At 47.1% G+C, this 26984-nt stretch overlaps 1 protein-coding gene across 1 annotated transcript in view; it reads right to left on the reverse strand.

Annotated features, from left to right (window-relative positions):
* Nucleotides 1-4469: 4469 nt before the first annotated feature.
* fbh1 (F-box DNA helicase 1) overlaps nucleotides 4470-26984 on the reverse strand; it is a 57822-nt gene continuing 35307 nt past the window's right edge. The window contains exons 18-21 of the mRNA XM_086010691.1: nucleotides 21950-22075; nucleotides 19806-19912; nucleotides 8427-8561; nucleotides 4470-5741 (exon numbers count right to left, since the gene is read on the reverse strand). Of these exons, the coding sequence (XP_085866817.1) occupies nucleotides 5610-5741; nucleotides 8427-8561; nucleotides 19806-19912; nucleotides 21950-22075 (500 nt within the window). The 3' untranslated portion in view covers nucleotides 4470-5609. The remainder of the gene's footprint in view (nucleotides 5742-8426; nucleotides 8562-19805; nucleotides 19913-21949; nucleotides 22076-26984) is intronic.

Here is a 26984-nt window from a genome sequence, read left to right on the forward strand (position 1 = left end):
TTTATGCTAGCCATTGCTTGTCTACCGTCATACCTTTTAAGGTAGTTTCCCAATCTAGCTTAGCCAACTCGCCCCTCATACCTACATAGTTTGCTTTGTTTAGATTTAAGACCCTAGTTTCAGATTTAACTAAATTACTTTCAAACTCAAAATAAAATTCTATCATATTATGGTGACTCTTCCCTAAAGGCCCCTTTACTACAAGGTTATGAATGAACCCTTTCTCATTGTGCAGCACTAGATCTAAAATAGCCTGTTCCCTAGTTGGTTCCTCAACATACTGATCTAGAAAACTATCTTACATGCATTCCATGCATTTGTCCTTCCCACTATTATTGCAAATTTGGTTTGCCTAGTCTATATGTAGATTAACGTCCATGATTACTGTAATACCCTTGTTGCATGCGCCTCTAATTTCCTGATTTATATTCTGCCCTACATTACAACTGCTGTTTGGGGGCCTGTAAACAACTCCCACCAATGGTTTCTGCTCCTTGCTGTTTCTTAACTCCACCCAAACTGATTCTACTTCTTGATTTTCGGAGCTAAGATCCTTTCTCTCTACTGTCTTTATCCCATCCTTTATTATCAGGGCTACCCTTCCTCCAGTTCCATTTTGCCTATCTCTTCTAAAAGTTAAATATCCTGGAATATTTAGTTCCCAACCTTGGCCACATTGCAACCACATCTCCGTAATGGCTATCAGATCAAACCTATTAATTTCTATCTGCGCTATCAATTCATCTATTTTGTTGCGAATTCTTCGCGCATTCAGATATAGTGCCTTTAGCTTTGACATTTCTTTTTTCCCCTGATGTCACCTTAGTCACGTATTACCTTTGTTATTCTCTCTGTCTCTTCCTGACCCACTCTGCTTATTTTTACCCAAAACTCTGCTCTAGAGCCTTGACATTTCTCTTGCTGCTTTTAAATTTACTATTTCCTGAATCCTCCCACTGCCCCCTTCATTAGTTTAAAGCCCTGTCGACTGCCCGAGTTATTCGGATTGCCAGGACACTGGTCCCAACGGAACAGCTCCCTCTTTCCCCAGTACTGGTGCTAGTGCCCCATGAACTGAAACCCCTTCTTCCCACTCCACTCTTTGAGCCACACATTTAAACCTCTAATCTGTTTGTTCCTATGCCAATTTGCGTGTGGCTCAGCTAAAAATCCAGAGATTATTACCTTTGAGGTTCTGTTTTTTAATTTGGATCCTAGCCCCTCAAACTCCCTCAGCAGAACCACATTCCTAGTTCTACCTATGTCGTTGGTTGCTACGTGGACCACGACTACTATATCCTCCCCTTCCCACTCCAAGTTCTCCTCTAGCCACGAGGAGATGTCTTTAACCCTGGCACCGGGCAGGCAACTGGACCTTCAGAACTCTCAGTCACGGCTCCAGAGAACAGTATCTATCCCCCTGACTATACTGTCCCCTACCACAACTACATTCCCTTTCACTCCCCCCACTTGAATGGCCTCCTGCATCATGGTGCCATGGTCAGCTTGCTCATCCATCCTGCAGGCTTTTTCCCTCATCCACACAAGCAGCAAGAACCTCATACCTTTTGGGCAAGGGCAAAGGCTGAGGCTCCTCCAGCACTGGCTATGGATACAGCAAAGGCTTTGGGCCCGGACAACATCCCGGCTGTCGTGCTGAAGACTTGTGCTCCAGAACTAGCCGGGATCACAATGCTCTCCACAAACTCCCACATGCTGCAGTTGCGGCACACCACCTGCACTGTCATCCCTATATGAGCTTTTTTTAATTAATTAAATTTATAATTAGGTAACTTAGTTTACAGTGTAGTTTCTTGACTACTTACTTGATCTAGCTTAAGTTATGAGTACTGAAATTAAATATCTAGCTGTAACACAAAGCACTACAAGTAGTGTAGACAAAAAGCAGAAACTCCTTCCCCCTCTTCTCCGAATTCACACTCTTTTCAAATTCCCAAATAAAACACTCTGTTTAAGTACACTCCATTTTAATCCCGCTGTGTGGTTGGCCATTTAAGACTGAGATGAGAAGGAATTTCTTCACACAGAGGGTGGTGAATCTGTGGAATTTTCTGCCCCAGAGGGCTGTGGAGGCTCAGTCATTGGGTATATTCAAGGCTGAGATCGATAGATTTTTGGACTCTAGGGGAATCAAGGGATATGGAGATCGGGCAGGAAAGTGGAGGTCGAAGATCAGCCATGATCTTATTGAATGGCGGAGCAGGTTCATAGTTCTTTTGTAAAGAAAGAAAAAAAAACTTCCATTTATATAGCGCCTTCCATGACCGCAGGACGTCCCAAAGTGCTTCACAGCCAATGAAGTACTTTTTTGAAGTGTAGTCACGGTTGTAATGTAGGAAATGCAGCAGTTAATTTGCACAAAACAAGGTCCCACAAACAGCAATGTGATAATGACCAGATCATCTATTTTAGTGATGTTGATTGGGGGGGGGGGGGGGGGGAATTGGCCAGGACACCGGAGATAACTCCCCTGTTGTTCTTCTTTGAAACATAGGAGATAGGAGCAGGAGTAGGCCATTCGGCCCCTCGAGCCTGTTCCGTCATTTAATGAGTTCATGGCTGATCATCCAAATTCAGTACCCTGTCGCTGCTTTCTCCCCATATCCCTTGATCCCTTTAGCCTTAAGAAATATATCTAACTCCTTCTTGAATATATTTAATGAATTAGCCTCAACTGCCTTGTGTGGTAGAGAATTCCACAGGTTCACCACTCTCTGGGTGAAGAAATTCCTCCTCATCTCAGTCCTAAATGGCTTACTCCTTATACTTAGACTGTGACCCCTGGTTCTGGACTCCCACGCCATCGGGAACATCCTTCCTGCATCTAGTCCTGTTAGAATTTTATAAGTTTCAATGAGATCCCCTCTCATTCTTCTAAACTCTAGCGAATATAAGCCTAATCGACCCAATCTCTCTTCATACGTCATTCCTGCCATCCCAGGTATCAGTCTGGGGAATCTTTGCTGCACTCCCTCCATGTCCTTCCTCAGATAAGGCGACCAAAACTGCACACAATACTCAAGGTGTGGTCTCACCAAGGCCCTGTACAACTGCAGCAAGACATCCTTGCTCCTGTACTTGAATCCTCTCGCTATGAAGGCCAACATACCATTTGCCTTCTTAACCGCCTGCTTACTTTCAGCGACTGGTGCACAAGGACACCCAGGTCTCGTTGCCCTTCCCCTTTTCCCAATCTATTGCCGTTCAGATAATAATCTGTCTTCCTGTTTTTGCCACCAAAGTGGACAACCTCGCATTTATCCACATTATACTGCATCTGCCATACATCTGCCCAATCACCCAACCTGTCCAAATCATACTGGAGTTTCTCTGCATCCTCCTCACAGCACACACGCCCACCCAGCTTTGTGTCCTCTGCAAACTTAGCGATATTACATCTAGTTCCCTCGTCTAGATCATTAATATATATTGTGAATAGCTGGGTCTTGGCACCGATCCCTGCGGTACCCCACTAGTCACTGCCTGCCACTCGGAAAAAGACCCATTTATTCCAACTCTTTGCTTCCTGTCTGCCAACCAGTTCTCTATCCAAGTCAGTACCTTACCCCCAATCCCATGTGCTTTAACTTTGCACGCTAATCTCTTATGCGGGACCTTATCGAAAGCCTTCTGAAAGTCCAAATACACCACATCCACTGGTTCTTCCTTATCTATTCTACCAGTTACATCCTCAAAAAATTCCAGTAGATTAGTCAAGCATGATTTACCTTTTGTAAATCCATGTTGACTTTGTCCGATCCTGTCACTGTTTTCCAAGTGCTCTGCTATTACATCTCTTATAATGGACTCTAGCATTTTCCCCACTGCTGATGTCAGGCTTACCGGTCTATAATTCCCCGTTTTCTCTCTACCACCTTTTTTGAATAGTGGGGTTACATTAGCTACCCTCCAATCCATGGGAGCTGTTCCAGAGTCCATAGAATTTTGGAAGATGACCAGCAATGCATCTACTATTTCTAGGGCCACTTCCTTAAGTACCCTAGGATGTAGATTATCAGGCCCTAGGGATTTATCGGCCTTCAATCCCGTCAATTTCCCTAACACCATTTCCCTACAAATACTGATTTCATTCAGTTCCTCCCTCTCATTAGACCCTATGTTCCCTGACATCTCTGCGAGGCTATTTGTGTCCTCCTTTGTGAAGACAGAACCAAATTATGTATTTAATTGGTCTGCCATATCTTTGTTCCCCATTATAAATTCCCAATTCTGACTGCAAGGGACCTACGCTTGACTTCATCAATCTTTTTCTCTTCACTTATCTATAGAAGCTTTAAACAGTGGCACGGGATCTTTGAAACAAATAGTACTGTGAAACAATGAGGTAACAAAGGCTATGGGGAAGCCTGAGGAACAAAACAAACACCACACATTCTCATAACGGTGAGCAGCAGAAGTAGCGGCTTCTAGAAAAAAATATATACAAATAGGTGAAACATGTTTAATTGATCATTTCTTTCATCCATTCAGAGATGAAAACAAAAATCCGATATTTACATTTAACATTACAAAAACAGTAGCTATAACTTTACATTCACGTGATCCGATCGAGTGTAGAATGTCTTCTAAGTTCCAAAGGGGGAAATTGGACAGCCCTGAGACCATTTCTATTTTGCTGGATATATTCATTTTATTCATGGCCCAGAAATTTGGGTCTCCACGGGTGAGTACGCATGGGGTACTCACCCGTAAGCCCAATGGAAGTGCCGGTTTCGTGCATGCACTGCGCATGTACGGGAAACCGGCACTTCCGTTCCCCTGAAAGGGGTTCAGAGGTCGAACGCGTGCGCCGGAGAGGCAGCGCGTGCGCATCGAACTTACCCTCCCGGGAAAACCTGCAAAAAAAAAGGTAAGTCTCCAGCAGTTACACTTTTAAAAAGCAGATGCAAGGCCTGCTTTTTACAAGGTAAGTGGTGAATTAATTAAAATTAAAACATTTTTTCCACAGGTTTATTATTTTTAAATACTTTAAAGAAAGGTAAGTTTATTTTTAGCCCTGTTAGAAAATATAATTAATTTTTTCAAAAATTTAAATTGTTTAAAATAGTTATTTCGTGTAATTTATAGTTTATTTTAAAAATGTGGTTTTTAAAAATTTATTTTAAGATTTAGTGATGTTTTGGGGCTTATAGTATTTATAGGTTTGACAGGTCCTGTCAAACTTATGAATGAAGCATTCCCTGCTACCATTGGCTCTCCATGACCCATGTGATCCCAGGGGACACATCGAGCTAACTGCGCCCCTGGGATACACAAGCACTGCACGCCGGCAGTTGGAGGAGGCCCAGGATCGGAATCCCACGTGGGCCCACAGCTCAACGGCCAGCGCGGTAGGTAAGTGCAGGTCGGGGGCTTGCACCCGCGGGAAGCCCCCGACCCGAATTTCTGGGCCAATATATACACACACCGTTCGCTTGACAGCAGCAGAAATAAAATCATTCACGATGGCCCAGCACAAAAGAAAATATTTCAGGGCCCTTCGCTCACTTGAGTCTATCAGATGCTCTCTTCTCCCTCCGCGCACACAGTATCAGAACATTTCACCTACAGGATGGTTCGAGGGGGGGTCACAGCCCATTCTGTCTGCTGTAGCCCACCGAATTGACCAACTCCGGGGCAGCAAGGAGGTAGGTGAGTGGGCCAATCCGCTGCTTCACACACTCACAGCAAAGAGGACCACCAGCGTCTTCCCCATCACGCTGCCAAATGTCGCAAAGAAAAAAAAACAGAATGAGGCAACAGTAAACACTCTTTGTAAAGCTAACTTTACAAACAACACGCAACAATAAACCAAAAAGCCATTATTTCTGCCCTCTCTCGGATATAGTTCCACAGAATTCAGGTGCATTCTTCCCCCCACCCACCCACCCTTTCCATGCCAAGGTTTCCCACTTTCGCATCACGCTCTCCTGAAGGTGCTGACTCCTTGCTCAGTTATGCTTCCATTGGCATCGGGTGTCCTCCAGTACTTCTCACACATGGCAATGCTTCATGGCTGAAGTGTGACAGCAAATGTCAGCAAGCTATTAGATCGTGAGTGACATCACAGCCAAGCCAATCCTGCACTTCCCAGAATGTCATGAGAGCTGTGTTCATTAGAGGCTTCAACAGCGGTTACAGATTATGTAATACTGTACGAGTAATGCCAAGGAGTAGAAGCGAGCTATTGCACATTATATTAATTAGCTTGATTATTGTAAGATTTGCTAAAGGAAGTTGTGATTGCACAATATCTTGAATGGGTCTTTGATGTGGTTAAGAAACTTCACAATTAACTGAGCACAGCCCAGGCTGCAGAACCCTTGGCAAAGATGCCGCTTTTTCACTAAGCCGAGTGGTATTTTATTGAAAGATTTTTTTGCTGACAGGCAGTCGATTAGATCTTTTGGAGCACAGCTCACTGGTCTCATCAGCAGAGGGAACAAAACAACAACAAATCACAATAGCCTAAGACTCTGAACCGTTGAGCTGTGTGAGGCTGGCGCTGTACAAAGGCTTGGTCAGGCCCTTACAATAGGGTCCAGAGACCCCGACCACCTGTGCCTCCTTGGCACATTTGTTGCTCCATGTGCCTTTGGGCCTCCATTCATGGCTGTGTTGACGGGGCTGGGATCCACTGCCATTTTCTTACTCCTCCCCAACAAAAAGAGGCAATGGAATGCTTTTAGGGGGCAAGGTTGTAACAGCATCAAAAGCCCTCTTAAAATGGAACAATTTATTAGAACTGCTGGCCCTATAGATTTTTTTCTCTACTGGATAGTGATCAGCAACAGACACCGTGGCTAATTCTGCCTACCCTTATCTTGCTGAGCCCAACTGTAACAGCCTTACTGCCACCAAGCTGAAGTGAGCTAACTTAGCACAGATTGGGAATGGATGTTCACGGACTCGATGGCTTAGCTGCTCACTGCCATACCTAGCCGAGGCATCAAAGGAGTCGCAAGTGACCATTCTTCGTGTGTGTGCACCTGGACAGTGAGCGATGAATACTATTCCATCATTGAGGGCATCACATTCAAAGTCCAGTCCTGTCATGGCCCGACATCCATAGATGCACATTTTCCAGCACAAGCGGGGTGGCGGGGGGTGGGGGGGTCAAGGCGTCCCTTCTGCTGGTGCTGTGATTGGGTTTCCGAGGGGGCAAGTAGTACATGCAGCCACCATTCATTGGGTACATGCTGGAATCAGGAGGATGGCAGCAATGCACTCAGATTTTATGGCAAGTTGTATTGCTCACCATGCCATTCGGCAGGAACGTCCAAATGCCCTGCTTTGGCACAGCGAGGGCTCAAACCCACACCTGCCAGTTGTCTATCCCTTTGGGGAACAAGCTGGCTCCAAGATCACATGCCTGGTGACGGAAGACTGGCATGGAGTCAACCCTCTGTGGCAGATTCAGTAATCAGATTCCCGCGCCAGGTAGGTCCACAATACTCTACAACACTGCTGGCCAGTGAGCCTGGCTCACTGACGGGGCCTGGAGGAACAGACCGAGGGCTGGGATTCTTCCCTTTCATCTTCAGATTAATGGGCAAGTTGGTCCTAGTTGGATAAGCAGCAGGAAGCTGGTATGCTGTGGGTTTTAAGTTGGATAAACAGCAGCAGCCCTTGGTGGGGTCATTAAGTCTGGCCTCTTGCCAACCCATGCTTATGTTCTCTGTATTTAGGCAAGGAAATGCGTCCCTATGGGGAGAGTTTATTTTTTATTATTCATTCCTGAAATGTGGGAGTCATTGGCAAGGCCAGCATTTATTGCCCATCCCTCATTGCCCTTGAGAAGGTGGTGGGGAGCCACCTTCTTGAACCGCTGCAGTCTGTGTGGTGAAGGTACTCCCACAGTGCTGTTAGGGAGTTCCAGGATTTTGACCCAGCGACGATGAAGATCGGTGATATACTTCCAAATCAGGATGGTGTGTGACTTGGTTGGAGGGGAACTTGGAGGTGGTGGTGTTCCTGTGCGCCTGCTGCCCTTGTCCTTCTAGGTGGTAGAGGTCACGGGTTTGGGAGGAACTGTTTGGTGAAGGGCACACGCTTCACCAAACAGAAACTCTTATCGATTTCTCAATGGTTTGCTTTTAGGGGAGGTGAATTTTCATCATGAACGAATCAAACTACAAAACTCAAGTCATTGACCCACCAGCAGCCTAGGCCATCCTTGTAGATTGTCTCATTTTGGATTTGGTAAAAGGGGACAACCCTAAAGGCTGAACAGTCCAGGGAGTATATGACTGGTTGAGAAGCACCTCTGGCTAATGTATTCCCTCCCCATCTATTTTGCTCTAGACAGTATGAACAGGAAGTCGATCGAGGGATCACCACTCTGCTCTCCTCACCAAGAAACTATCTTATCATCCCTTTCAAATACAATTTTATAAAATACTCACATGTGTACTTGGTGCTTTTCTCATCGTTAATACTGCTTCACTCACAATACGGTTCAAACACCCTCCTATACAGCAGCTAGGGAGCATCCCCTCTCCAAACAGGCTGGTGGTCAACTCCGGCTTGAGAAAATATTCCTATAGCGTCGAGATTAAACTGGTTTTAGAGGTAGGAAACAATTCCAAACCCAAAAAATGGCCTGCAGCAAAAGAACAGCACCCCATACACGAGGTAGATTAGCCCACAGGCATCCTGCTCAAGCTACCCTTGCCCATGCACGGCCAGCATCAATCCTGAAGTGGACCACACAGCCACAATAGGTAAACCCACGCCAAGTAAAATATCCTGAAATTTTTAAAAGATGAGAATGTGACATCTTCCGCAAGTTCCAGAGACAACTCACTGATGTAACCGACCCTCAGCCAGAGTGACTATTTCCAGTGACAGAACTGCCGTTCTCAGTCCAGAACAAGAGCAAAGAAAATCAGTATCTGGATGACGTTTGGTCAGTTTAGTGTTAAACTTATGCATTTCTTTCAGAAGCAGTTCAGAGTCTGGTCTCTATTGGACTGCATATGAAGAAAGAACTTGCATTTATATAGCGCTCTTCACAACCACCTGAGGTCCCAAAGCACTTTACAGCCAATGAAGCACTTCTGAAGTGGAGTCACACTTGTAATGTAGGAAACGTGACAGTCAATTTGCACACAGCAAGATCCCACAAACAGCAATGCGATAATGACCAGATAATCTGTTTTAGGTGTTGGTTGAGGGATATATGTTGGCCAGGACACCAAGAGAACTCCCCTGCTCGTCTTCGAATAGTGGCCGTGGGATCTTTGGATCTTTTACCTCCAGCTGAGAGAGAAGACAAGGCTCCGGATTAATGTCTCATCTGAAAGACAGTACCTCCGACAGTGCGGCACTCCTTCAGTACTGCAATGGAGTGTCAGACTGGATTATGCGCTCAAGTCTCTGGTGTGGGACTTGAACCCGCGACCTTCTGACTCAGAGGTGAGAGCGCGACCCACTAAGCTGAGGTGGACACCTTTTTACAGTAATTTTAAATCTCTTTATAGATAAAGACTGTGACAGTATCTCAAGAACAGCAAATACCTGGAACTGCTTCTGATACATTTCATTCTAATGAGTAAAATGCCATATTGAATATGAAAAATGTAAAATAGTTTGAGAATGTACTTAAGAATGTTGTAATTCAATACGTCAAGTTGAGCGAGCTGAAGGACGAGTTCAATGGGCCAAATAGCTTTTTCCCGCCCTTATGTTCTGATGTAATCTGTCATTGTTCTCTCACGGCTCAGCGTTCACTTACGAAAAGATTGTGAGTGGAATAGTCACACGTGTGGCAGAGATATACCTCCTCCTGCCCGTGGGATGAGTTAGGAAAAATTGGATTTGTGCTTCAAAGTACTGTGACACTAGGACCCGCCTACCCGAGGCCGGAAGGGATTAGTGCCAATTAACTGCCTGTTAACAGGTAGTTAACAGGCAGCTTTTAGCCAAACCCCTATTTTTAATGCTGAAGTGTGGGATTCCCGATGGCTCCAAACCACGCCAAGTTTGCGAGGCGGGCCGTCGGGCTGAAGGACTTGGAGAGGTCAACATGTCGGTGTTCAGGTGAGTGATGTGTGCATGAGTGCAAAGGCAAGTGTGTTTGGTGTGTCTAAAGTGTTTAAAGAAGTTTAAATTACCTTTTCTTACCTTTTCAGCCTTCCTTCCTTTAGGTCTCGGGAATCCCTCATCTCACTGGCACAGAAAGCAGAATGGCTGCGAACTGTCAAAAGTGACAGCCTTCAGCTTTCTGTGCAGGAGAGATTTCTAACTGAGTCTGTGGAGATGGACTCAGGTTAGAAGTAAGTGTCAGTGTTTAACAGCTTCAAACAGCTGTGAAATGCTGATATTTCATCTGTCAAAAGCTTTTGACAGATGAAATTTCAGTCTGTGACATCACCTGTTGCCGGGTGGCCCTTAATTGGCTGCTGAGCTCGCTGGACGGGCTCAACAAGGTCAATCAAGTTAAAATCGCGTGGATTGGCCACATCTCGATGGAGGCGGGACTACAACCCCGAAAGTTGTAGTCCCGCCTCCTACCCAACTCCTGAATGAAAATCTAGCCCTACGTCTCTATTAATAAAGCCAAGGATCCCATATGCTTTTTCGAACAGTATTCTCAACTTGTCCTGCCACCTTCAAAGATTTGTGTACGTACACCCCCGGTCTCTGTTCCTGCACCCCCTTTAAAATTATACTATTTAGCTTATAGCGTCTCTCCTCGTTCTTCCTATCAAATTGTATCACTTCACACTTCTCTGCATTAAATTTCATCTGCCATGTATCTGGCCATTTCACCAGTCAATATAATGACTTTAGTATCGATAAATACTCCCAAAGTAGAGCCAAATTAGAGCAGGATTGGAAACAGAACACAAGATAAATGTGTTTACCAAGCCCTGGTCTGGCAGTCTTTCTGGAAGATAAACACAAAGTGCCAGCACTCCTCCAATCTCTCAGGCTTAGGAACGAGAGCTGATTTTCAGGTCCGTGCACAGATCAGGCAAGCGGCAGACACAGTGGGCTCGATTTTGGCCAGGCCCGAGGAGGTGGGATTGGAGGCGTGCGAGGTGGTAAAATTGCAAAAAATGGCGGGCGGGCCCGATCCCACCTCCGAGCAATTTTCCCAAATGCATGTTTTCTGGCCCCATTTCCATCCCGCCTCCAAGAGGCAGGATAGGCCCTTAACAACCAGTTAAGTGCCTCTATAATCCCATTTTGAGAGGCCTTTCTGATTTTACCACTTTTCCCATGTCCTGCACGTCTCCTCTGGAACATGCCAGTGAATCCTGGCGGCCTCACAAGTGGACTGCTTACTAACAGCTGCAGCCCCACCATTAAAAAGGAGTTTTCACCGATGATCATTTGCAGGTGGCAGAACTTTGTTGTCTCAGGTCTGGGGGAACTTTTAACAGGCCTACTCATTGTTGTGGAAGTTTGGAGCCTGACACCCATCTCCATTGTGACCTCCTGGGAAACCCCTCTCGCCACCTTGACTGAGCGCTTCCTCAACTGAAGCATATACTGGAAGCATGGGAACTATTTATTTCCTTTCCTCCTGGACATCAGATTTGGACGAAGACCAGCCGTGGCAGCAGCAGAACCATGAACAGCAGCAGCAACAACAGGAGCGCCAAGCTGCTGCTCACCCACCTGAAGCTGCACAGTCCAGAAGGCGCCAGCGCGCGACCACATTGCTGCCCGGGATGCAAGGGACGCACTCATCTTGGCCAGATTTGCTTAGCCTGCACAAACACTTTTGCCTCGTACCTTATCAGACCATCGACAATGGCCAAGAACCTGTGGATTCCTATCACTCTGACCACCATACTGACAATTGCAAGTTGCCCTAAGCCCTCAATGTGGAAGTCCCATTAGCGAAATGACACACGCCACAACTGCAACAGTTTGCCATCAGAATGTTTTATGACAAAAAGCAACTGATGGCTTTTCAAAATTAAACACATTACACACAAGTAACTACCCTTGTGACTACTTGTGAATTATCTTCCTCTTACGCGTGCTCCTACGTGGTGCTTCCCCTGTGGCTTCAGCAGATGTGGAGGCCCCTTGCTCTCTTTCTTGCTGCTCCTGTCTCAACACCTTTGGTGGGCGTCCTCTGGGGTTGCGAACCTGTGAGGGCTCGGCAACAGTCTGCTGCTCCTGCGGCTGTGCAGGGGTTGAGACGCCAATCTCAGTTGGGTGGGGATTCTGGTGGGGCTCTGACCGAGGGCTCTACAGTGGCATGGTCGTGTGAGCGCTTGGAGAGGAGCCCCCACTTCCTTGTTGTATGCCACCAACATCCCTAGCCCCACTTCAGAGCTAGCAAGTGGCTGGACAGCACTTTGCTGCACTGCAGGGGGGCCATGAGGACCCGTTTCTGCACTGGAAGTCCTGCTCTAGAGGACTTGCATGAAGGTCTGGTTTGTTTGCTCAACAGCTGACCATAGCTCCTCAAGAGATGTCAGTCTATTCTGAACAATTAACATGTTTTCCATACCCTGGCGACTAAGCTCCTCCATGGACGTAGCCATCCTCTCCTCTACTGTAGCCAACCCTTCCATGGAAGTAGCCAGCCTTTCCAAGGAGGTTGCCATCCTTTCCATGGTGATGCGTTCATGCGTCAACGCCTCCACAGAGGCTCTGCTCATGTTTGCGATGGACTCCTCCATTTGCTCCACACTTGCAGCGACCCTGGAGACAAAAACTACCAGAGACTCCTGCACCTGTTCGTGGAGTTCCAGCACTGCTCTCCTGGATGGACCCGGAGGCACAGGGTCGACATGCAGCGGAGCCGAGCTGGGAGCATCCTGCGCCCTCCAACGAGGACTCTCCACTGCTGACCCGGTCTCCGCAATCTGCTGATGTTCATTTGTGAGCTGTGATACACCAGGTGACAGCACTACTCTATGTCCCAAAGGTCCCACCGAGGTGAGAGTGTCTGCGCTGGTGTTGGGTGCGCTGAATTCTGCTGACACAGCACCCTCGGAGGTTGCAGCTTCCTCTGAGGAGTCTGGAAGCTCAGGCTCTTCCTCCTGGAAAGTGGGGACGGGGGCTCTCGATGGTCCTGTGGGGGAGTAAAGGAAAGAGTTAGAGATGTGAGGTAAAGGTTGCATGCACATTGAATTGTGCAGATGATCATAAGTCAATCTGTTAGAGCATCAGATTCACTATCAGTCACTCACGCAATGTCAATGAGAGAGATGCCAAACTATTCTGTCACCAGCTTGCTGTGATGCACCCGCCTGTCCGTTCCCCCACTTGGGAATCCTCCTTGATCCCGGCAATTTCCAGGGCCGCCTGCTCCCAGGCGGTGAGCTGGGCTACTGAGGGTGGCCCTCCTCGTGTCCTGGCTCTTTCCCTCTTATTGTGGGCTCTCTTTTCCTGCAATGAGGGACACAAGTGGAGTTTGAGTGAGAATGAAGGAGTGAGTGTAGAGAATCCATAGCATAGATGCTTAGAAGGAGACAAAGAGCCATCCCTGTGTGTTGTAAGTTGTTGTCATTGCGTCAGTGATAGGGAGTGTGAGGGCTGCATGGTCAAATAGTTAAGTGAATATGACCATAGAGAGGGAATGGGTAATGGTGCAGGGATGTCAGTGTTAAGTGGGATGTGGAGGAAGAGGTTGGAAAAGCAGAGTGCTGGTGAGGAGAGGCGATGGGGATGAGATTGAGGGTGATGAGAAAGTCACACTCACTTTTCCTGTGCGGAGAAGGTCATGAAACCTCTTCCTGCACTGCAGCCAGGTTCTGCGGCACAAAGAGATGGCATTGACCTCCTGGGCCACTTAGCTTTAGTCTGTTGTGGTGGGTTTTTTCTCCCCGAGGAAGGGAAGAGCACCTCCTTATTAGATCTTGCTCCCTGCACCAGAGCTTGGCGGGATGGCTCAACAAAGTGAGGTGCACACTTTTGCTTGCTGGTGGACATGGTCGGTAAATGAAGTCCTTCATACAATGTCCAAAGCGTTTCCAGTCTTCAGAAGAAGCAAGGCTGCTTGCAGGCCTTAAATCCAGCAGCACTGATGATGTCATCGGAGGCGACTTTCAAGATAGAAAGACTAATTGGGCCAGGGGTTCCCACACGCTGGAAATCAAGTGCCCAATTAGGGAAAATCGCACTTTTTTCCCCACTTCACATCGGAGTCGGGGTCCTGACATGCCCCAGCCCGACCCCAATGGCAAAATCGAGCCCAGTGGGTTTTATATACATGGGATATACACCAAAAAAACAGGCCATTTGGCCCAACCAGTCTATGCTGGCATTTATGCTCCACTCGAGCCTCCCCCCCGTCTTGCCTCATCTAACTCTATCAGCATAACCCTCTATTCCCTTCTCCCTCATATGCTTATCTAGCCGCTCCTTAAATGCATCTATCTTATTCGCTTCAATCACTCTCTGTGGTAGTGAGTTCCACATTCTCACCACTCTCTGGGTAAAGGAGTTTCTTCTGAATTCCCTATTTGATTTCTTGGTGACTATCTTATATTAATGACCTTTAGTTTTGCTCTTCCCCACAAGTGGAAACACTCTGGGGTCGATTTTCAGTGTGCCGTGAGGCGGGCTTTTAGGCGTGCGGGGGTCCCGACACCATCCCGCCCAAAACCCGCCTCCATGTAAGTTTCAAAGACTGAACAGGCTGGGGCTCCTCTCTCTAGAAAAGAGAATGCTGAGGGGTGACCTAATAGAGATCTTTAAAATTATAAAGGGGTTTGATAGAGTAGACACAGAGTGTTTCCACTTGTGGGGGAGACTAAAACTAGAGGCCATCAATATAAGATAGTCACCAAGAAATCCAATAGAGAATTCAGGAGAAACTTCTTTAAAAAGAAAAAGACTTGCATTTATATAGCACCTTTCACGACCACTGGACGTCTCAAAGCGCTTCACAGCCAATGAAGTACTATTGAAGTGGAGTCACTATTGTAATGTGGGAAACGTGACAGCCAATCTACGCACAGCAAGCTCCCACAAACAGCAATGTGAAAATGACCCAGAGAGTGGTTGGAATGTGGAACTCGCTACCACAGGGAGCAGTTGAGGCGAATGGCGTAGGTACATTTAACAAGATGCTAGATAAGCACATTAGGGAGAGAGGGATAGAAGGATGTGCTGACAGGGTTAGATGAAGAGGGGTGCGAGGAGGCTCGCGTGGAGCATAAACACCGGCACAGACCAGTTGGGCCGAATGGTCTGTTTCTGTGCTGTACATTTGATGTAATATGTAATGCTTGTCCAAGCTGTGACAGCTTTCAGCACTGCTTCCACAGACTCGAGGGGCTGAATGGCCTATTCCTGTCCCTATGCGTGAAATACAGACTTATCTAAGTTTTCCCACCCTGTGGGGTCGATTTTCAGTGTGCCGTGAGGCGGGCTTTTAGGCGTGCGGGGGGCTAAAATCCCGAATTCGGGGGTCCCAACACCGTCCCGCCCAAAACCCGCCTCCATGTAAGTTTCAAAGGAGGCGGGTACCTGCCCCGCACTGGGACCCGCCTACCTGAGGCGGGAAGGGATTAGTGCCAAGTAACTGCCTGTTAACAGGTAGTTAACAGGCAGTTTTTAGCCTAATCCCTATTTTGAAGGTTGTCGTGTGGGATTCCCGACGGCTCCAAACCACGCCAGGTTAGAGTCGTCGGGCCGTCGGGTTGAAGGACTTGGAGGGGTCGAGATGTTGGTGTTCAGGTGAGTGATGGGTGCATGAGTGCAAAGGTAAGTGTGTTTGGTGTGTCTAAAGAAGTTTAAATTACCTGTACTTACCTTTACAGCCTTCCTTCCTCTAGGCTTCGGGAGTCCATCATTCAGCCGGCACAGAAAGCAGAATGGCTGCGATCTGTCAAAAGTGACAGCCTGCAGCTTTCAGTGCCGGCGAGATTTCTAACTGAGTCTGCGTAGAAGGACTCAGGTTAGAAGTAAGACTGTCAGTGTTTGACAGCTTCAAACAGCTGTGAAACACTGATATTTCATCTGTCAACACATCTTGACAGATGAAATTTCAGTGTGACATCACCTGTTGCCGGGTGGCCCTTAATTGGCCTGCTGAGCCCGCTGGGCGGGCTCAACAAGGTCAAGCAAATGAAAATCGTGTGGATTGGCTGCACCTCGATGGAGGCGGGACTACAACCCGAAAGTTGTAGTTCCGCCTCCTTCCCGACTTCTGAATGAAAATCCAGCCCTCTGTGTTTAATCTATCAAAACCTTTCATTATTTTTAAAAGACCTCTATTAAGTCACCCCTCACTCAGCCTTCTTCAAGAGAAAAGAGACCCAGCCTGTTCATCCTTTCCCGATAGGTATAACCTTGCAGTTCTGGTATCATCCTTGTAAATCTTTTTGCATCCTCTCCAGTGCCCAGATATCCTTTTTATAATATGGTGACTAGAACTGTACACAGTGCTCCAGGTGTGGTCTAACCAAGGTTCTATACAGGTTTAACATGACTTCCCTGCTTTTCAATTCTATCCCTCTAGAAATGAACCCCAGTGCTTGATTTGCTTTTTTTTTTTAAAATGGCACTATTAACCTGTGTCGCTACTTTTAGTGATTTGTGTATCTGTACCCCTAGATCCCTTTGCTCCTCTACCCCATTAAGATTCTTATTTTCCAAGTAATATGTGACCTCCCTATTTTTCTTACCAAAATGTAATACCTCACATTTTGTGCTCATCCAATCAGAGTGAATTTCTGGGGTCTAATAAAGATGGTGAGCACCCAGTGCACATGGGCCTGGCTTTGGGGGGGGGGGGAGGGGGCGGTCACTGGAGGGAGGGGGCTGCTAACAAGGAAAATTGATTGGGATGTGGCTGCATAGTGGGGGCCCAAATTTTGTAAGCATTTAAGATGACTGTAAAGATTTTGATTGGATGTTTGATGCTTTCCATGGGGCGTATGGGGCAAAAGTAGTGGCTGCAAAAACCCGGTAGCTGCCACAATAAATATGGAGGCAGGAAAGAGAGTCTTTGGGCTAGTGGTGGGAGCAGAGCAGCAACTCAAGCCCCCCTCGTTAGATGGCTGGTGAAGTGGAGGAGATGCTGCATGAGGTGGGTGCAAGGAGGACAGAGAAACAAACAAAGGACCGTGAGAAGTGGAGATAGGTAGGCCTAGAAAAAACATTTACCAGGAGTCACAGGCAGAACTTTAAAAACCAATCACTGCAGTGAATGGCAATGGCTTTGTACACTAAACATGTCTTAGTCTTGCCCATACATGTGGTATGACTGGATTTCAAATCAATTAAGGACATTAAAATTCTTACCAGTAAGAAAAGGTCTTCCTGCCAAAAAAAAAGCTAATCCTAAAAATTGAGATTAGATCATCTCAAAGTCTCTTTCCCCCCCCCCCCCCCCAAAGAAAGCTAACCCAACCTCATTAAACCTTCCTTGTATCGTAAATTCCTGTTACTTGGAATCACCTTTGTTGCTCACCTCTGTACCCACTCAAAGTCAACAGTATCTACTGGAGTGGACAGATTATTCTTGATGGTTTTTCTGTGGAATGAGCAGGTCCTGGCTACTTATTAACAGCTGCCTGCCACCGGCAGCTAATGTTAGGATCTCAGAGATCGCTGCGTTCATCCAATTCTGGCCTTTTGCGCATCCCCGATTTTCATCGCTCCACTATTAACACTCCATCTTCAGCTGCCTGGGCCCTAAGCTCTGGAATTCCCTCCTTAAACCTCTCTGACTCGCTCCTCCTTTAAGACGCTCCTTAAAAGCTATCTCCACCTGCCCTTATATCTCCTTATTTGGCTCGGTGTCAAATTCTGTTTGATAATCGCCATGGGAGGTTTTACGACCTCAAAAGGGGTTACATAAATGCATGTTGTATCTTGTTCACAACCATAGCGGACTGAGGCAATATATATATATATCCGCCATTGTTTTTCCAAAAGGAATGCAGTCCATCGTTTTCAAAATAGTATCATGCATACAAATCACTGACCAATTTGTCAGTCAGAATCTCTGCGGACTCCACTCCTGGTGTGTCAGTATGGCTCAGTGAGTAGCACTCTCGCTTCTGCCAGGAGGATACAGGCTCAAGCCCATCCCACCCCCAGGAATTGAACACATAATCTAGGCCGCCACTTCAGATGAAAATGAAACCAAGGCTTCCTTTATGGTTGTGCTGATGGTTCATTAAAAGATGGAGGGATAAGGATCCCATGGAAAAACTCGAGGAAGAGCAGGGGGTTCTCCCAGAAATCAGCACTTTTCCCTCAACTGACAGCCTCCGAAACACATTAACTGGCCATTCATCTCATTGCTGTTTGTGAGATCTTGTTATGTGCAAGATGTTGCTGCAGTACAACAGTCACTGCACTTCAAAGTAATTCATCGTGTGCGAGGCATTTTAAGACATTTCTGAGATGTGATAAAAGACACTACATAAATGCAAGTATTTATTTTCCAAAACTTTATTTCCTGATATTTTTAATCTAAACTACCCCTTTACTCTTAGGGCTGGATTTTACCTTTCGGTGCAGCCTAGGGGCGGGACAGCTTCCTTCCGGGTTCCGATCCCGCCCCCAATGATGTCCGACACACAGACGCTATTTTGCGTCAATTGGCCTTGTTAAGCCTGCCCTGTGGGCTTGCTGGCCAATTAGGAGAAAGCAGGTGTCAGATGACGTCAGTTGATGACGCATCATCTGCCGGTTTCCTTAAAAGGGGCCACGCACAATTTTCTTTGACCGGTGATTTTTCAGTGTTTGACAGCATTGAGGTGCAGCAAACACTGACAATCACTGTACAAAGGTGAGGCCTTGCACCCAGGCTCTCAAGACACTTCCTCCTTAGACTACAACAGATGGCAGCTGCAGGTGAGGTTACAGAAGCGATCTGTCACTGGTGAGAGAGGTTCTCCCAATGAGGTGGGACTAGACATCGATTTCAAAACTTGTTACCTACAGAAAAGTCTAAATACATTAAAAATTATTTTCCCAACATTTTCTTACCTCTGAAACTCACCAGTGCAACATTGGATAATTCACACCACTTCTGCAACTGTCATCAATGAAGAAACATTACAGTAGACCCACAGCACGCCACACTTACCCTGACAATAGACCTGTCAAAATTGCAAAAAGCCTTTTAACTGCCTGTTAACAAGCAGTTAAGTGCCTATAATCATCTTTCCGCCGCCAGGTGTCGGGTCCGTGCGCAAATCGGGAACCTGACACCTGGGAAGATTCATTGGAGGCGGGTTGACAGCGGGTTTCTGACCCGCCGTCAATCTTGGCGATTTTGCCGGATGTCCCGCCTCCAAACCCGCCGCCCCCCACCCCCCCCCACTCCCACTCTCCCCCCCCCCCCCCCCCACGAGCGCCGGAAAAATTCCGGCCTTAGTGTCTCCGCCACATCATTAGCTAGCTTCTTCCATTTTTCACACGCACCCGCTGGACTCTGGCTGACTGAGGCCACTCGCATCACAGATCAGTCTAATTATTGGAATTGAAGATTGCACGTCCGGTGTAGTTCAGCAAAGTAGAAGAGAAAGGGGCTTGGCACAGTAACTGGGTTCTGCCCGAGGAGCTTGTGAACTGCACAGTCCAACATAGCATTCCTTGCGAGCCTCTTGCGTATCCAGAATGCAAGGGTAAAGACAAAAACAAGGAACATAATAAGCAATGTTCCTGCTACGGTGTACGCGCGCGGCCGTGCAGCAATGGGAAAGGTCCCAAACAGGCCGCGCGCCAGCCTTTCCATTGTCAGTGCCACGCATGCGCAGAAACTTAAAGGGACCGCGCAGCAGAAGAAACAGGCCGCGCAGAACAAAGTGCAGCTGACAGGCAACAATGATAATAGGCACTTTACTCACACCAGCAAGGGAGAGGAGGCATTCCAAAGACCTGTTCGTCACTAGACGCCTTCTTGCCCGCGTCACAGCAATGTAAAGCAAGTTCCAATCAACATCTGGCACCATGTCTGAGGGGAGAGATGCAATTTAGATAAATTGAAATTTAGTATCAAAAGACATAGAAACATAGAAGATAGGAGCAGGCGTAGGCCATTCGGCCCCTCGAGCTTGTTCCGCCATTTAATGAGATCATGGCTGATCATCCAAATTCAGTACCCTGTCCCTGCTTTCTCCCCATATCCCTTGATCCCTTTAGCCTTAAGAAATATATCTAACTCCTTCTTGAATATATTTAATGAATTGGCCTCAATTGCCTTTTGTGGTAGAGAATTCCACAGGTTCACCACTCTCTGGGTGAAGAAATTCCTCCTCATCTCAGTCCTAAATGGCTTACCCCTTATCTTTAGACTGTGACCCCTGGTTCTGGACTCCCCCGCCATCGGGAACATCCTTCCTGCATCTAGTCTGTCTAGTCCTGTTAGAATTTTATAAGTTTCAATGAGATCCCCTCTCATTCTTCTAAACTCTAGCAAATATAAACCATTTGTAGAACTACACGATTTTTTTTGAGGAGATGAGGGGGCAAAGTTGAGTCAAAGCAACACATTCACCCGATAACATTAAAGTGAGAGGATGTGTTAGGGTCAATGCTCCTCCTAAGGCGCGCATCAATGGGGAGGTCCCGCGCAGACCACTCGTGAGCTGTTGCCACTAGAAGTTACCGCGCATGCAGTAAATTTAAAGGGACCACGCACGAAAAAAAAAATTAGAGGGAACATTGGTTAGGGTGACACAAAATAATGGGCACCTCTCAAAGCGTCTCTACTCCGCGTCATTGCTGTTGCAGAGAATACCCCGTTTAGATATTTATTCTACAACCTTGCTGCCAAAATGATTGCTACTTCTCAACGCACATCAATATCACAGTCACTGACGACGAAGATCGCCTACATTCCAAGAGTGGCGTCCATCAGCCCAGCATCTCTCCGCCATTCAGTCTGTTGAAAGAGAGGCACATCGGAGAGGCCCCTTGCGATTTGGATATAACGCCCAACACTCAATCGGTAAGTAATTGCACTCAAGAGCTCCTATCCCCCCACAAAAAACAAACATTTTCAATGGCTTAAGTGGGTACATGCACCAGCTTGAGTGGTACTGGAGCATACGGGCCAGGAAAGTCACAGGCTCGGTCCCTGGCCTGTGCTGAGTTAGCTGAACTGAGCCCAGACGGGCAGCAGTGCACTATAACTGGCCTCGGAGCTCCAAGCTGGGGGGGGGGAGCATGAATAAATAAATAAAAATATAAACATTTCAGTCAGGGTTTCTAATCCTAATCACTATCTGGTGACCCCCGACTAGATAAGTGTGTACAGGAAACTCTCGTTTAAATGGCACCTAAATATCCGGAATTCTCTATTAACCGGCAAAATTCTCACTCCGAAAACAACACCTCAATAACCGGAAATGTTGCCGAGTTAGTCAGTGGGGGTAGTTCTCCAAACTGCCACTACTCGGCTTCTTGGCGCTGTCGGAAGTCTGAACACCTCAATAACAGGAGTCTGACTCTTTGTTTGTTAAAAATAGCCTTGGTAGATAACCCTCTCCGTCATCCAGAATTTTTAATCAACCGGCACCATCCCGGTCCCGTCGGTGCCGGATACCAAAGAGTTTCCTGTATTTGTGGATGGTAACGGGAGAACATAATTGGGCGTGCATATGCTGCCTCCTGCGGTCGAATAGGCTGCTGGCTCTTGCTGACTAGGCTTATACATGAATGGCATTTTGGGCAAACATAATGGAGGGCTACAGAGTGTAGGCTGCATCTATTTGCAACACCAGAATTCCGATTGGTCCCCTTAGAGGACAAGACACACCCGACAGTTTGGCTGGAATGTGTAAATTAATCCTGCCTGCATTAGGCAACCCTGCAATGGGTGCGGGTGCGAATGCGCGGTTCCGGTGGGGACTGGATGGTGTTTAGGCCCCCATACGGCGCGCACATGCACAGAAGGATGCAAAAGACAGTGCAAATAATCACAGTGTAGAATATATGCCTTTAGCAGAAGGGGAGAAAAGGATTGAAAAATGAACAGAAAAGTACATACACATCCTGAATCCCGAAAGTATATGACGATTGTGTCGAAAGCCTGGAACTTTTACAAGGTCATCGGTTACCTGCACTGTGTCAAACTCGTATCCTTTTGCTTTGTGCACAGTTCCCAAAACAATATCTTTAAAAAAAATGAAAAGGACAGATGAAATCCAAATGTTAAGTTTTTAATCTTCTTAATGATTCGCACCAGCTGATCTCTAAATGGAAAATTATTCATCAGAGAGAAAAATTCACCAAACATAGGAACAGGAGGAGGCCATTTAGCCCCTCGAGCCTGTTCCGCCATTCAGCGAGATTGCGGCTGATCTGCGACCTAACTCCATTTCCCCGCCTTTGCTCCATATCCTTCGATACCCTTGGTTAACAGAAAGCTAACAATCTCAGATTTAAAATTAATAACTGACCCAACATCAACTGCCATTTGCAGAAGACTGAGTCACATTATTGTCACACATCCGAGTTTATATCCCTATTTGGCTCTTTATCACTTTATAACTGTTTCACATGCGCATGCCTTGTAACACCTTCAATCAAAACATAAACCCTCTTCAGATCTGGTATTAAGTAAATTACACCATGCAAACTACTGGAGAGAGCCGGGGGGGGGGGGGGTGGAAACACAGCTGAAACTGGCATCTCAAGACCAAATATTTATGGTCCCAATCACTAAAGATCCCTCCTCCCATCATTAGTTCTAAAGAGTTTAGCAATGGTTAGATCCTTGGGGACAATTTTTTACCTAACCCGCCCATGGGAACACCGACGGGATCGGGTGCATCGCTGGTTTTACCCCCACCCGATTTTACTCTCCATTGAAGCCAGTGGAGAGCAATATTGGGCGGGGAGTAAACCCGGCATTCCACCCGATCCCGCAGGTTTCCTGCCCAGTGAGTTTGGTTGATATTACGCCCTGTTGTGTGTTCATCTCCTGACGTGTCCATCATTGCAGCAGTGAAAACCCTGTTGCTTTCAATCCTCCAAATACAGTGCATCGCAAGACTAACCTTCAGCTCCCACGGTTTACCTAGTTTGCACGGCCCTCCATCCTTCTTCATCTACTGGCATTGTCAACCTCACCATACCCTCCCATCTCAAATGTAACTCCCACATCTCCAATGCTGAAGGTGCCTCCAAGAAACTCATTTTCTTTCATGCTGAACATTTCTTCGCCCCTTGAAAACTCTTCAATCTCTATGAAGCCCAAAGACTGCCAAAGGTTTCCCATATCTCGGAAGACACTTTCGCACCCCTTTCACACTATACTGGATAGGAAAAAGCTTGTTACCTGATTGGCGATGCCTCTCTCATATTATATAGTCGATGCTTCTCTGAACATACCCCTCTTGTTCCTTCTAAGCTGCAAATATATTGTCCTACCTGCTCTACATTCTCATTTTGTAGAGAGAAAAAAGGCAGACTTGCATTTCTATAGCGTCTTTCATGACCTCAGGATGTCTCAAAGCACTTTACAACCAATGGAGTACTTTTGAAGTGTAGTCACTGCTGTAATGTGGGAAACGCGGCAGCCAATTTGTGCACAGCAAGCTCCCACAAACAGCAATGTGATAATGACCAGATAATCTGTTTTTGTTATGTTGGTTGAGGGATAAATATTGGCCAGGACACCAGGGATAACTCTGCTGCTCTTCTTCAAAATAGTGCCATGGGATGTTTTACATCCACCTGAGGGGACAGACGGGGCCTCAGTTTAACGTCTCATCTGAAAGACAGCACCTCCGACAGTGCAGCGCTCCCTCAGTACCAATGTTACCGTTAAGCTGCGTGGCCGCACCGCGGTCTGGAGGTCCCACACATGCGCGGAAATTTGAATGGGATGCGCAACCCGTTAAAAGGGCCGCTCACCCCAAAAAAAAGAGGGAACATTGCTCAGCACTGCAATGGAGTGTCAGCCTAGATTTTTGTACTCAAGTCTCTGGAGTGGGACTTAAACCCACAACCTCCTGACTCAGAGGCGAGCGTACTACCCACTGAGCCACAGCGGACATTAGAGAACACAACTACACAGTGACATCAAGTCCGATGGAATTATCCCTCCAGAATGTGTGAACCATGTTGTCTGGCTCAATTTATTTAAACATGGCTTGGGAATCAGTTTGACAGTGCTGCTGTTGATTATCCAGGATTAAGCATACACCAACCCGTAAAGATAGAACCAGTGGCTGTTTGCTACGGAACAAGAAGCATGGCATCTCCCGCTCGCAAACATGACAGATGTCGTTAGTCCTCGAGTGACTCATCTTGCGTGAGGTGGAAACACAACCCAAACTCAACAGTATAAGGGAAATTACTCAATGTACTTTCAAACGTTACATTCTTAATCAGATAATGTTGTACAATTGCTTCAATAAGAAACTGGATCAAGGATACCATCCACAATACAAAGCAAGCAATGCATAGTCAGGCTGCACTTAGTCACACCACAAGTCCCGGCCAGAACGGAGATGATTGGGTAATTCCCCCGTTAATCACGCCGCACTGCTGTAAGTGACTGGGATTGATTTTACGCACAGAATTTGTATTGTGTAACTATTCACCACTCACTGCATTTGGCTGCAGAGATCATCCTGCTTTTATCGGGAGACTTTTGCTGTAGTTTCCGTCAGGAGTTCGGTTTGTTGTATTTTGTAGAGACTCTGTTTAAATAGACGCTGTTTGCTATAAAATAGACTCTGGTTGCAGTAACGTCCCATCCCTCCTCCAACTCATTGGCTGACACAGTGGTGTCAACAGACACTGGGGGCTTGAAATTCATGCACTTACCAACACTCCGTAGCGCCATGAAATGGCAATAAAATGGCAGCCGTCAATCTTTTGCCAGCTGGTGGCGGGTCCCGTGGCGGCCGCCATTTTTCTCCCTCCCTTTGCGCTGCCGGTAATTGGCTGCGGCCTGGGGAAAAAATGGAGGTGTGGTAATGTCACCAACGTGAACTTTGACCCTAGCACTGAATTCCACGCTGGGTCCTAAGCACGCCAGGTTCAAGCAAGCTGACAGTGGTGATGTCTGCAGCTCTTAAATGGACACACACATCATTCAGGTAAGTTTGAATTTAAGGATTTGTACTTTTTATTTTATTTTATTGAAGTGGTGGCTTGCTGCAATAGATGTGTGTAGGGAGTGCTGCTGGATGCTTGCAAGGGCTCAGATGGTAAACGAAGGCCTTTGAGAAGACAGAACATGCTGCAAATACTAAGCAGGTCATGCAACATCCGTGGAGAGAAAAACAGAGTACACGCCTCAGGTTGATATGCTGCCTGACCAACTGAGTATTTCCAGCACTTTTTTTTATTTTTTTTTATTTGTTCATGGGATGTGGGTGTCGCTGGGAAGACCAACATTTATTGCCCATCCCTAATTGCCCTCGAGAAGGTGGTGGTGAGCCACCTTCTTGAACCGCTGCAGTCCGTGTGGTGAAGATACTCCCACAGTGCTGTTAGGGAGGGAGTTCCAGGATTTTGACCCAGCGACGATGAAGGAGTGGCGATATACTTCCAAGTCAGGATGGTGTGTGACTTGGAGGGGAACTTGGAGGTGGTAGTATTCCCATGCGCCTGCTGCCCTTGTCCTTCTAGGTGGAAGAGGTCGTGGGTTTGGGAGGTACTGCTGAAGGAGCCTTGGCGAGTTGCTGCAGTGCATCTTGTAGATGGTACACACTGCACCACGGTCCGCCGGTGGTGGAGGGAGTGAATGTTTAAGGTGGTGGATGGGGTGCCGATCAAGCGGGCTGCTTTGTCCTGGATGGTGTCGAGCTTCTTGAGTGTTGTTGGAGCTGCATTCATCCAGGCAAGTGGATGAGTGCAGCTCCAACATGACCTCAGGCCCATTTTATGCTGTCATTTCACATTTACAGCATCCGCTCACAGAGGGAAGAGGAAGCAGAAGAGGAAGCCGAAGAGGAGGAATTAGACAGAAGGATGCATCCAAGACAGCCCCTTTGTGGCCGGGATATCCAGGATGGAATCATCCACCTGCGGTCCCACTGGCTGGGCAGTCTGCCTCTTCTTGTTGACCCATTGGCTGGGCAGGCTGCATTGTTTGGGTGTGTGAAATGAGGAAGGCACAAGGGTGGAGTTGTGCTGACGGGAGGGTGGGAAAGCAAGAGGTGCATGCCAGAAGGAGGAGAACGTATGAGGATACCCGCATCTGGTATCTTTTCAGCCCCGCTGCTGGCCAAAGGCTCAACGATGCTCCTGCCAAGAATGGCTTGCACCGTCTCCTCCAAGGGGGGGGGCGAGGTGAGGCTAGGAATGGGAGATGTGCCTCATCATTGGTCCAAATTGTTGGTAGGTGAGTGATTGGAGGTCGTGCATCGAGCAATGTGTGAGGCTAGTGGTGCAGTTGGTAGGAGACGGCTTTTCAAGATGCATTCACTGACCATGGTCATGAAGCTACTTTGGGCATTGGAGCCAGGTGGTGGGGACGACAATGCTGGCAGTGACGGTCTTAGTGATGTACTCCCACATCGTTCTCTCTGGAGGGCCCCCTGGCCCCTGTGGGTAGAAGGCCACTTTTGCAGTGTTGACCCCCTGCACAAAGCTGGAATGCTGCGTGACACCCTCGGTGCCCTTTCCCTGGCATGCTGAGCCATTTGGGTTAGTGCTGAGGCAGTTTTCCCATTTGTTGAGGTTAGCAAGCCAATTCAGCTTTAACAGCTGAATATTCACATTTGGAACTTTTTTTTAATGTTGAATATTTTTTAAAAGGCAGAAAGGGCTGAAAAATGTATTGATTCACTGCATTTTATTTTGTATTGCTTCAGTGTGCATGGCCCCTTTAATTCTCAGACCTCTTCATTGCCCACAATTCCCTGCGAGTTTCGCTCCCAGAGGCTGTGTGAAGCTGCAATGCCGGACCTGGACAGGAACTTAATCCCGGATCCCTCCAGCAATGCCACCAGGACGGTGTTGCATGACAGGTGAGCGCTGCGCTACCTATCTCCATGTCCCCCCAGACCAATTTCACTCAGTTAGCGCTGCGGCCATTTCCAGCTGCCGGTAACACCGACAAC

This window comes from Somniosus microcephalus, chromosome 17 (assembly GCF_052327205.1).
Source record: "Somniosus microcephalus isolate GS21.2 chromosome 17, FLI_Smic_1.0, whole genome shotgun sequence".
Lineage (NCBI taxonomy): Eukaryota > Metazoa > Chordata > Chondrichthyes > Squaliformes > Somniosidae > Somniosus > Somniosus microcephalus.